Source organism: Desmodus rotundus, chromosome 7, assembly GCF_022682495.2.
Source record: "Desmodus rotundus isolate HL8 chromosome 7, HLdesRot8A.1, whole genome shotgun sequence".
Lineage (NCBI taxonomy): Eukaryota > Metazoa > Chordata > Mammalia > Chiroptera > Phyllostomidae > Desmodus > Desmodus rotundus.
Window position 1 is genome coordinate 29341339 of NC_071393.1, and position 12625 is coordinate 29353963.

The 12625-nt window shown below is 41.5% G+C and overlaps 1 protein-coding gene across 4 annotated transcripts in view; it reads left to right on the forward strand.

Moving 5' to 3' along the window:
- JHY (junctional cadherin complex regulator) overlaps positions 1-12625 on the forward strand; it is an 80467-nt gene that overhangs the window by 16507 nt on the left and 51335 nt on the right. For all 4 annotated transcript variants that reach the window (XM_053928844.2, XM_045192917.3, XM_045192919.3 and 1 more), the window contains one exon: positions 2341-2860. In XM_053928844.2, the coding sequence (XP_053784819.1) occupies positions 2341-2860 (520 nt within the window). The remainder of the gene's footprint in view (positions 1-2340; positions 2861-12625) is intronic.

The following is a 12625-nucleotide window of genomic DNA, read 5'->3' on the forward strand; positions in this document are numbered from 1 at the left end:
CTTCTTGGCCTTAGGCCTCAGCTTTTCCTGACCCTGCAAGGCGGGATGGCTGTCCCTGCTGAGTTCTGAGGGCCCCCGAGTGACTCTTGTTGTCATTGCTTGTTTCCTCATCTGCCTCCCCCACTGGGCTGTGAGCCCACCGCGGTATTCCTCAGGCTCCTAAGTGCTCAGTAAATACCTGTCTGATCAATGTGTGAGCAAATGGATGAAGAAAGTTCAATTCTGTTGAGTCAAACAAATCAATGAGGAGAGTTAAGTTCACTCTTTCCTTTCAATGTATCGTGGGCATGGTGAAACGGCACCTTTCTTCATTAAAACATGTCTTATATCTTTGCTTGCTTGAAGCTACAACTGGGGCAGGCCTTGCCTTTCATTCCCACCTAAACAACCACAGTGGAACCTTCCATGTAACGGTGCAAGATAAGCGCTAAAGTCAGTCACTAATTTGGTCCAATGCAAGAAGCTTTTCCGCACGTTTATATTCTAATTTACTACTGTTAGTTTTTTAAAATAAATATTGAATACTACATTTGTGTTGACTAGAGAATTTTAGAGGCTTGGGTATTTATTTAAGAAATACTTACTGATTCTTCTGTCTCTGGCAGAGGGCAGAGGACTAGGTGAGGGAGGGAAGGCTAACCCGCAGTGCCCGATGCCCGCAGCTGTAACCAGGTGAGGAGACAAGGTCTCCATAGTGAAAAGTGAACTAAGCCCAAATACAGAATATTAATTCAGATATAATGTCTCATTTCGATCGTTATGCAATCCTGAGAAATAGAATAAATATAATTCATCCCCACTTACAGTGGAGAGACACTGGCTCGAGGGGACATGATCTGCCAGCTGGTGTTCAGGCGGGTAGTGACAGACCCAGAACTTAAGCCCAGGTCTGTCCAGTCTCAAGTCCTACGTGTCATGCTGGACAGCTCCATGGCCCTAAGACACACCAGTGACCCTTAGAACAGGCATCAGGCAGAGCCAAACTGTGGTGAGTTCCCGTGATGGGGCATCAGACAGGAAAGCTTATCCAAGCCCCAGAGACGTTGGTCGTGGTGCGTAGGGCCTGGCGAGTCCCACAGTCTGGGGTCCAGTTTCCTGATCGATGAGGGCCGTCTTCATCTAAGTGTTTTGCTGGAGGAATATATTCGTTCTTCCCCTGATATGTGGCAAAGAAAGACCCACCTATTCCAGAAAGTTTTCCATCTTAATATGTGAACTAAAAAATTCACAACGACAACTTAGCAAGACATGGGAGCTTTGGCTTTTTGCTCTAGTTTTTTTGCCTTACATCAAATCAAAGAAATCTAGGTCCACGTTAAGAAGAGTAAATTAGCATCAGGTGCACCATTAGTTTGTTTACCCAGCATAAAATTATGTCTTCTGTAAATGGGAATATCAAATAGCATGAAAAAGCTGGCTGATTTACATTTTCCTTTTTGATTAGAGGATTGCATCTGCTGAACTCAAGGGAGGAAAATCTCTCCCATTTAGCTTTTGAAGATCAAAAGGACCATTAAATATGCCATATTACCAGCATTTTTTTCTTTTTTGGTTAAGACTGGAAGGTGCTTTACAAATTGAAACCGCCATGGGGAAAAGAGGGGACTTTATCTGGGGTCAAGTTCACTTCCCTCAGCCGGGACTATCAGTTTAACCTTTTATTCAAATAGGGCTGCCCTACAGCTTAAAGTTCACACTGACCTGTCTGCTAAGTTCTCTGTGCAGAGACCTGAGCCGCCACCTGATTCTAAATCTTGGGGATTGTTCTGTAGTGCATTTGGTAAAATCAACAAGCACAAAACGAACTGGAAATAAAACCATTGAAAAGGAGGAGAATCTGCGTAGGAATTCAGTTGGGATAAATCTTGCTTCCTCCTGAAAGGGAGTAGTAGACTGAGACAAGTGTCCAGGTAACGCTCGTGTTCTCCTTCTTAGATAAATAGCCAATGTGTGCATGACCAGCTAAAGCGTGAAGTCAGCTTCGTCTTCAGCAGCTGAAATGCTTATGGTGTGCATGAGTAATAGCATTTCTCGGACCACAGTCATTGGCTGGTTTAACATTAGAGACACTTGTTTGTCAGTTGTTTTCTGGCATTTAGAAATTAACTGTCCCCAGCTTCTAGTCCCTATTTTAATAAACTTGAATAATTAAGGCCTTTTTACCCTTATGGGTGGTGTGCGGGCCTAATTTGAAAGTGCCTGAGATATATCTGTAACACGTTGATAGTAAAAGGAAAATTATAGGAGGTGGATTGAGATTGATTTCAAATAAAATGGCCGACTAAATAGAACGAGTAAATTTATCTTAAGTACTTGGCATTTCTTTTCTGCTTTGGGCAGCCAACACCCAGAAGAAGACAAGTACTCAGATCTCCGCTACGACCCAAACTGGAAGAACAAGGTAGAGGAAGGGCAGTCACTGAGTGTGGAAACGTCGCCAGAGTCTCCAGACAGTTCCACAGAAAATCTGACTTTGGGTCCACTCTACCCTTCCAGGGAGACTTCACTGGAACTCCCAGCGGGGAAGAGCGAACAGAAAAAGAGCCCACAGAGCGAGGCCTCCTTACTTGGTAGTGAATTTTTAAGCCCAAACTATGAGCGTGGTGCCCATCACAGCAAGCTGTTTTCAGAGCTGAGTGACAATGAGCTGGCAGAGAAGTCCAGCAGCCTCTCTCCGTACTCGAAGAGTTCAAGTTCTCATAAAGAGGTTTTCTCGTCAAGACCGCGTGGCCCTCGGCGAAGGAAGTCCAAACAATATTTTGTGGAAAAAAATAAGCTGACCTTGGGACTACCTTCCCCTAAAATGGACTCTTACCTTCAACTTCACAATAGAAAAAGGGAGGAAATTCACACAGAACAGGTATGTAGCAGTTACTTAAAAATATCACCAGAGTGCTCTCCCTCCTGGGGGCAGGCCTGAGTTTTTCCCATCGCCCCCACCCCACGTTAGCTTTACCCTTCTCTCTCCTAAGTTCCAAGGGCCGCTTCTTTTGACTCTGTAACTTGTTTTCTGAGCTCATTTCTTCTGCCACTCACTTCTCCTACCTCTGTGACTCTGTAAGTAAACTTTCCCTTATAGTGTGAGGCTTGGCTCTGAATTCTTTCCAGGCCAGAGCTCAAGTTATAAAGAAAAAAAAAAGTCATCTGAAGCACTAAACTGGAATTTGCCTTTGTTTGAAATGGCTGGGTATCACTTCTTTGAGATAGTGGTGGCAGGGTTAACACCTGGCTAAGTAAATCTAATGCCCTAGGGAATTGTTCCACAAATTCCTAAAGGCAAAATAAAAGTCATGAATGGTTTATAGTTCTGTAATTGCTGCAATTCAATTATTATCTCTAAAATGTTTTCATTCAAGGAACTATAGACTTGAAGCTCCATACTCCAATGGAGAAATTTTGATTCCCTGTGCCTTTGCAGCACTGGTTTTCAACCTAATTAACTGCCCCCAACACATTGGAGATGACAAGACATTCAATAGTGGCAACTCATGTACAGGAGTGATTCTCGGTCAGATCCTGTGTACTTACTGGGTGGGAGTGGGAGGAGGGCAGGTACAGTGGGTTTTTTTTTTTTTTTAAATCTAAACTATTCTATTACCTTTCCAACTCCCATTGACAATCCCTATAGCATCCTTTATTATCCTATCCTGATTAAACTATAGTCTCCATCTATAAAATTAGAATAATAATAAATGTCCTCCCTTTCTCATCTGACCATTTTGAAGGTAAAGCATATCCCAGATGATGGATTCAAAACCTATTGAATCCAGTAAACTTAGTTCTGTTTCATGGGTGCAGGTAAAGGTCATATCAACCCACCGTCTAATGCACGGTTCCCCTGAGGACACAAGAAGAGAGTGTGGTTGAATCAGAGTATCCACCACCCTTACTGGGGGAGCAGCTTGAAATTCACCTTCTAGTGTGGTGGGGTCAGTAGTAGAAGGAGACCTTGTGGCATTCAGTGGGTTCCCGCAGGCCTATTCCAAACCTAAACTGGTCTCATTGAAAGTGCTGTAACCTAGTTTAACCTGTATTTTCTGATGGAACAAGAGAGATGGGGTGGACATCTGTGATTATTTTATTGATGTAGAAACTCCCTTCAGAAGGAGCACCTTTCCAGTTGCTAGATGACATGCTGCCAATTCGTGACTTGCTTAATAAAAACAATTAGATATTCAAATTTTAAAAAAGAAATTTCTTTTATAGCCTTAAAGAATTATCACATCCTTGCCTTTGTAACTAGTAATAAAACAAAGGAGAGGTGTCGTATATTTAGCTAAATTATCAAAACAAATATTTAGCTGAATCGAAGCACAGTTTACAACATTTTGACCCAGTTTTAGATGTTTAATCTACTTGTTTCATAAAACTGTTATGAAATTTTGAATTTTGATTGCTCATTTAAAATTATAAATAAATTTGACAGCCTAGTATATGTGAAAAATATTTATAGCTAATTATTTCTTCCAGGCTAGGATATGTTTCATTATTTTAAAATGTGTTGTGAAAAGAAGCTAATATAAAAGGAGAGGCAAATAGGCTAAAATAAGTTGTTATATTTCTAATAATAAAAAGGAAAAATATTTAATATAAACTCTTTCATTACTGATATTTGATTGTTAATTTTTTAGTAGTTATAACTTAATTCACTAAACCTTATTGGGTTGAGTTGATTGTCAGTGATTCCATAGCATGATTTTCATTATGCCAAGGACACTTTAAAACATTGTAGGCTAGCCCAGTCTTTAAGCTCATGAATTAGCCTTTAGCCATTGACCTTGTCCATTGCTTTCTCCAGGTTCAAATATCTGAGGGCTGGTTGCTAATTTTATTCAAAATTGTTTCATAACCATTTCTAACATATATTTTCCTCATTTTCTATTCTTTTAGAAAGGATAAAAATTAGTTTGATCTAACAATGATGTGATGATATGTATAACTTTTTAGTCCATATTATAGTCAGTAGCATGAAACATATTACTTTAAAATAATTATTTCCTTGAGAAATGCGTAGTCTTTTGTGCCAGTGCAGATTATCTATCTTCTTATGAGCGGGAACTATGCTTCGAACATACATTTTTAAAGATTTTATTTATTTATCATTAGAGAGAGGGGGAGGGAGGGAGAAAGAGAGGAAGAGAAAAATCGATGTGAGATCATATCCATTGGCTGCCTCTCACATGCCTCCAACTGGGGACCTGGCCCACACCCCAGACATGTGCCCTGTCTGGGAATTGAACCAGCAACCTTTTGGTTCGCAGGCTGGCACTCAGTCCACTGAACCACCCCACCCGACAGGGCTGAATTTATTTTTAATCTTAATACTTACTAGCCACCCACACTGCAAGGACTCAGTAAATATATGGAAATTTAAAATTATATTTCTTCCATTACATCCAAACTTGATCCTCTTTAGTCTGACTTGAGATTTATGTGGGAAAAAAGGTGTTCCTAGAGCAGTGGTTTGAACTCCTGGCTGGGTATGAGAACCTACTGAGAAGCTAAGTGTTGGAAAAAAAAAAAAAAGTGGTTCTCAGCTTCACATCTCTGAGTGAGAACTTGAGTGTCAGAATTTTTTTAAAGACCCTCAGGAGACTCTGATGTGAAGCCTGGTTTGAGAAACTTTGCTTGAGACAGAGCAGACCTTGACTTCACATTAGAATCACCTGGGAATGTTTAAAAATGCTGACTCATTGTTGTGAAGCCCTGAAATTCTCATTTAATTCATTTGGGGTGCCCTTTGAGCATGGGGAGTTTTCAGAGCTGGCCAACGTTGATCAATGGTCCAGAGCAGTGGTTCTTAATCACTAGCACACGTGAGGTCATCTGAGGGCCCATTAAGCCACCCAGGCTGCTGGACCGAGCCCAAGGACTTCTGATTCAGGATGCGTCAGGTTGGGCCCAAGGACTTGAGTTTTCTATGTGGTTCCAGATGATGCCCCTTCTGTTATCGGATCTGCACTTTGAGAACCACTGACCTTTTGCTTCTCAAACTTTAAAGTGCTAATGAACTACCTCAGGATCTTGTTAAAATACAGACTTTGATCCTGTAGGTCTGGGGTGAGACAAGAGCGTGTGTTTGTAACAAGCTCCAAGGTGATGCCAAGGCTGCTGGTCCACGGACACATTTTGAATAGCAGGCGGCTAGAGTATAAAGAACATAAAGCATTTATCAGAAAACTAAAGCCAACGTGGGGTAAGTCAGTACCCACAAAGCTTTGGTGATTTCAGTGGCCTCTCGGAGTATTCCTTTGATTGAGAGGCAGAAGGTATGAAGTTGGGATGGCGGGTTAGATTAAGCAGCATCCTTCTGTAAGATTTTAATATTTGAACATCTATTTTCCTCTTCTAATTTCTTTGAAAGAGATGACAGATGTCTTACAACTAGGAACATCGCGAGGATAAATAACATCTGTTGTTGAGGGAATGAATAAATAAATCTCAATTACTATTACACACAACCAATAAGACTCAGCTTTTTAAATTTTTTTTTTACAAGCACCCACACCCTGTTGAATCAGACTTAAGGGTCTTAAGTAGTGTGTCGTATTTAGGAAGATTTGAAAACGACTCTAAGAAGTTTATAACATCCCAACAAAACTCTCTATAGTTTTCTTAAAATAAGACTGGAAAAGCTGATTATGAAGTTCATGTGAAAAGTTGGCATGAATAATAAAGACAGCTCTGGAAATTAAAAGTCCTGAAAGAATATAGCCCTACTAGATAGTATAGTGTATTATAAAGCCTCAATAATTAAATTTTAACATAGTATTTAATGCATATACTGATAGAAAAATGGAAGAGCAGAATAGAAAGTCTAGAAATAGAACCGAATTGTGTATGAGAATGTAAGATCTGAAATGGAGATGTGACGAAGGAAGGGTTGCAAATCAGTGAGGGAATTCAGTGAAACAACTGGACAAGCCACCTGGGGAAAAATAAAGTTGGATCCATACCTCATATCATATGACAAGATAAATTCTAAATGAATTAAATATTTAATTTTTAAAAATCATAAAAATCTATTAAAAATAGGAAAATTCTCTATAATCTTGAAGTTTAAAATCTAGAATCTGTAGATGATTGATAACTTTGCTACATAAATGTCAAAAACTGCTACAGGAAGAAAGCTTATGAAAGTCAAAATATAAAGAGCAAACTAGGGAAAATATTTCTAATTTATATCACAGACAATACACTAATATCTTAAATACCTAAAGAGCTCCTAGAAATCCATAAGAAAAAGACCAGCGCTCCAGTATAAAATTACACAAAATATATGAAAAGATAATTCACAGAAAAGTTAATACATGTGGTTATTAGGTATATAAAAGATATTCAACCTCAGTTATTATAAGAGAAATGCAAATTAATACCACACTGGGATTCCATTTTTTACCTATAAGTAAACCAACAAAATTTCCCAAGTTTGATGAACTTGTAGGCAGAAGTACAATCAAACTGGTGAGAGAATAAATTAGTGTACCAGTATGGGGGAAATTTTGTTAGTATCTATTTAAAATATAAATACACACGCCCCTTGAGAAAATGAAGTGTAATGGCTGGGAGTGTAAACTTTGGGGACAGGCGGATTGGCACTAATTCCTGCTAGCTGTGTGTCCCTGAGCAGCCTGTTTTACCTCTTGGTACTTCAGTTTTCTCATCTTTAAAATGGAGATAACAATAGTTCCTTCCTCATAGGATTATTAGGAAAGTTGAATAAATGGGTTAATTGTGTAGAATGTATAGATCAATGCTTGGCTTAGAGCAAGCACTATACAAAGGATAGCAATTAGTATTTTTGTTTGACCCAACACATTCACACCCAGGAATTTATCCTACTTACACGTGTGCAGGTTTGAAATAACTCCTGAATAAGGTCATTTATTTCGTCCTTCTTTACGATAACAAAAGATTGGAACCCCCCCGAATGTCTGTCATCTGGGTAGTACTGAAGTAAATCATGGTGTATCCAACAGTAGATGGCAGCTGCAGCTGCTTAAAAATGAGGATGCGCTGGCCAGGAGACCCGACTGGAGCGTTGCCCCCGTACACCAAAGGGTTGCCAGTTTGAACCCCGTCAGGGTGCATGCCTGGGTTGTGGGTTCAGTCCCTGGTCAGGGCGTGTTCGGGGAGGTCACTGATGGGCATTTCTCTCCCCCTGTCCTTCTCCCTCTCGATCTCACTCTCCCTGCCTCTCTAAAGAATCAGTGAACATCTCCTCACTGTTGCGGGTGAGGATTTGAAAAGATGAGGATGGTCTTTATGAACTGTTATGGATAGCTTATCAGGACTTATTTTTAAGAGAGAAAGGTCTAGAGTAGTGTTTACAGTGTAAAATGGTGGGGAGGAATAACAAATACAGATCATATCTCCTTGGCATACATAAAACCTTTGGAAGGGTCCACAGACGGTTACTTGTAGAGGGTGGAGAGGAGCAGGTGGGAGCACAGCTGTGCACATGGCACCTTTTCCGATCTCAGTTTTGAAGCAGGACTGTGTCCTTACACTGCACTGCATTTTGTAGGAACCCTTGTACCTCGATTGCTCAGAGTCACCAAAATTGTGTTAGTTTTGCTTGTAGGTAATGGCTCAGAGTAGAACCACTGATTTTTAAATTCAATTGCTGCACAATCTTTTGGCCATTTTTCATATATCTGTCAATAGTACATTAAAATGCATTGGAAAAGTCACTTTTGAAAACATGGTAAGACCTTAGTCATGTGACGTGTGAAGCCAGGAACTGAATAAAACAACACACACTAGAGGGCACCGAAGCATCACATTTGGATACAAACTTTGCCGGAAAGCTCAGTGCTCTGGTTCACGAGCGGCTCGGTAGCCAGGAGGATTTGTCTGAAATTCATCAGGGTTTGAGTCAGCTTATGTTCTACCAGTAAAGGAAATTATGTCTTGATAAATGAGCTGCCTTTCTTTCCTATCTTGATTTTAACGTGACTTTTGAGACTGGCAATGCTGAGATTTAGTCTGGGCTCAGAGAAGAGCGTTCAGTGCTTTATACATGTTATTCTCTTTCCTTGTAATTTCTTGGGAAAAAGTACAGATACTTTAGAAATGTAGATACAGAAAGGTTATTTTAACTACCTAGAGTCTTCAAGACAATATAAAGCCATGTATAGAGTCCACTTCCCAGTCTCAGGGTCAACACACCTTTGTGGCTGTTGCTGAGCCAGCAGGTCAGTCAGCAACAAATGTTTATTGAGCAACAACTATGTGCTAGGTACTGTCCCCAGTGCAGATGTTCAGATCCCCTGTCGGGAACGAAGGGGCTAGTCATGTGACACAGGCAAAAAACGTGACATGTAGCAAAATAATTTCAGGTGCCTCAAAGGAGACTGAATAAACTATTTAGAAAAGGAATGAGGGGTGTCACTGGGAAAGGCTCTTGAGGCAACACCATCTGGGCTGATGCATGAGTGGGTCAGAGGAGAGCAGATGGTATGGGCAGGCTCTGGGGGACAGCTTTGGTTTGCACCGGCCTTGGTGGCAGCCTTCTCTCAGAGTGGTGACCTAATGTGACAGGAGAAAAATGAAACCCAAACAAACCCTGGTGTGGGAGTCCATCACGGATTATTAAATCCTGGCTCTTCAGCATACTAGGAGGTCGTACTTCCTGGATACTTGAACCAGTGACTCTTTAAACCTTATGTGCTTCATCTATTGTATGTATGTAGTCAAGTTCTGTCCTGGAGGCTAGCGGAAGATTTCTACAAAGCTCCTGGTGCCTGGCAGACACTCAGTAAAGGGAAGCTGTTATTACCGTTGGGCTGGGAAAGGAATCCACTCTGGGAATAGGCCTTTCTAAACAGACGTTTGTTCAGGCTACAGTGCTCACAGTGAAAGGGGTACGGCTTCAGGTAGAGAAAGAATGAAGCGTAGCCAAAAGGACAGCATCTGTGTGGTCTAGCAGCCCATTCTATGGTGTGGCTCCCAAAAGGCTGTCGGCGAAGGGCACACACCTAGTCACCCCTCACACTTGCCGTGCAGTCTCTCAGAGTGGTACTCAAGGCCCTCCATGACCTTCTGGCTGACTCAGCTTCATCCTTTGTCTCGGCCCCTCCCTCCCTGCATCCCTGGGTCTCTTCATGCTGATGAACCCACCACTCTTCCCTGACTTGTTTGCTTGGGAAAACCCTACCTTCCTCTGGAGGTTCAGCTCGAAGGCCCCTGCCCCTGTGAAGATTCTCTAAACACCCTCCTTCCCCCTGCCTCCCTCGTCCCTGATCAGCCGTGCAGCGACTGTTGTTAACATGTCTGTGTGCCTTCCCGTGCCCGAGCTCCAAGGGGCATGCGCTGACACCTCTGGTTCCCAGAGCCTGGCCTTCAGTAAGTACTATCTGTTTCGACAGAGGGATGTAATTTTAAATTTGGGGAAGGGGTGTCCAGAATTCTATTATTTAAAAAATGAAATAATAAGAAAAACGAACTGAAGCTTGTGCTATTGACTTAAATACTGGAATTTGTCATCAAGAGACCTGATTTGAGCCCTATTGTTATCAAAGCAATTTATCACCTTTAGAAAATCACAAAATCTTGCTGGGCCTTATTTTTCCCTAGTAGAGTGAGGTCGCTGGTGTTTGCCCTGTAACGCAGACCCAGGACTGCGGGGTGGCCAAACAAGGCACTTACTGTAGGGGAGAATTGGTGTAATCATACAGCCCTATGATTTATATTCATTTGATTTAAATTTAATTCCCTACCAGGTAAGATCAATATCGAGTGATATATTGTTCTCCTTTTGCAGAGTTTTGAATTTAGGGAAACTTTTAGTTGTCTATGAAATTAAGATTTACCTTTATTTGGGTTATGATTTTCTAATTATATTTGGTTAGAAACATAGAACTCTTTTTTATAGAATTCTTCTAGTTTGCTGGTGTTTTTGAGTCCCACCTCTCCTATTATACATGTAAAAATTATTCGACACAGTGGGTACTCTGTGTATGTTTATTGATTCTTAGATTTTTTTATTTTGCCCTGTGCAGCTACAACGAGAGCACTTACTTACGACAGCGTAATTTAAATTGAACTTTATGGAATTTCCAATCCCAGGCATTTGTAAGGCGTCCTTCTCATGTGCACTGTTCATCTCTTAGTTGCCTAACTAATGATTCATATCACCTATAAAGTGATGCTTCATTAATTCGATGTTGCTGATGACTGGTCTGTGACAAGAAAACTTTGCACATACCTGAAGCGTTCCCTTTTGAAAAGTGGAACGCCCACATAATTAATCATTTCTAAGGATAGGTTTCAAACACGTGCCTGATGTGCCTGATAACGCTGCCTATTTCACCCGGCCGGGCTGCACTGCTGTGCAGTAAAGCCAGGAGCGAGGCGGCGGGCAGCCCTTGGCCTCCTTATTAAGTGCCCTCGCGTGCTGTCAGTCTGGCGTCACTCACTGCTGTTAGTGACTCTGCCCTTGAGTGGCTTCTGGCAAGTGGGGAACAGACATAGAAACAGTACCAAGAGACAAACGCTGCACCGGAGACACGTAGAGTCCCGAGTGAACCCACGGGAAGAAGTGCCTACGCCTGTCAGGGGAAGTCAGAGAGGCCTTCAGAGAAGAGGCCTCACTGAACTGATTCCTTAGAAGAAGCAGAGGAAACAGGTATAGGTGGGCAGCAAAGGAACTGCAGGCAAAGGGAGCACAGCAACGGTGTAAAGGCAGGAATGGGCACTGTGTAAACCGCACGGAAGCCTGCTGGTGTAGCAGGAATGAACCTCTGTCGCGCTAGTTAGGAACTAGTAGGCCTTTAACCAGACGAAGTGTTTAAAGCAGAGTGAGACGTGGTAACTATACAACTCACAACATAAAATACACGTGAATTTGCCATTTTCTCCAGGGGAGCCAAGGCCTTTCCTGTTGGTGCACAATCTGCTGATTGGAGTCTCGCACTGTCTTTCTTTCATCAGTTTGAGAGCATCTGATCTCTGCTAGTGATTTCTTGAAAAAAACGTAGAAATTTAAAAAGCCTTTAGAAACAATCTAAGAACATAATCTTTACAGATTTTTATGGATGTTTCCACTAATCTTTTACAGTTTTTTCCTCAACATGTTACTTTGCCATTTGCTTTTATTGGGTCATTCTATATTATTTAACTTGGTTTTTAATGAAAATAACTATCCACAATGAGATTTCTCCATAGGATCTAATCTTTAAATAAATTCCATAACTTTAATACTTTCAATAGGAATAGACAGGCTTGGGAACAAATGTAAAAGACTCTTGGTAAACGTACAAACTAACTAGTGGAAGCGGAAAGATGAGGCAGACTTGGGAGTGGCTGACCTGCCGTGAGCATTCAGCTGTGGGCATTATCTAAGACATCCGAAAGGAGGACTGGGAAGCATTGCTTAATCCAGTGCATTACTAAGGAGAAGGTGGCATAGTGCTGCGCTGTGTGTGGCTAGATCGTGAGGAAGGGAGCGTGGGTGTTTAAATTGGAGAAATTGGCAGGTGCCTTTCACATAGGCCCTTGTATAGCATTTTAAAGCAGGGATTCTCAGAATGGGGTCCCCAAACCAGCAGCAACACTACCTGGGAACTCATTAAAATTGCAGATTCTTGGGTCCCACTCAGAACTCCTGAATCATAAACTCTAA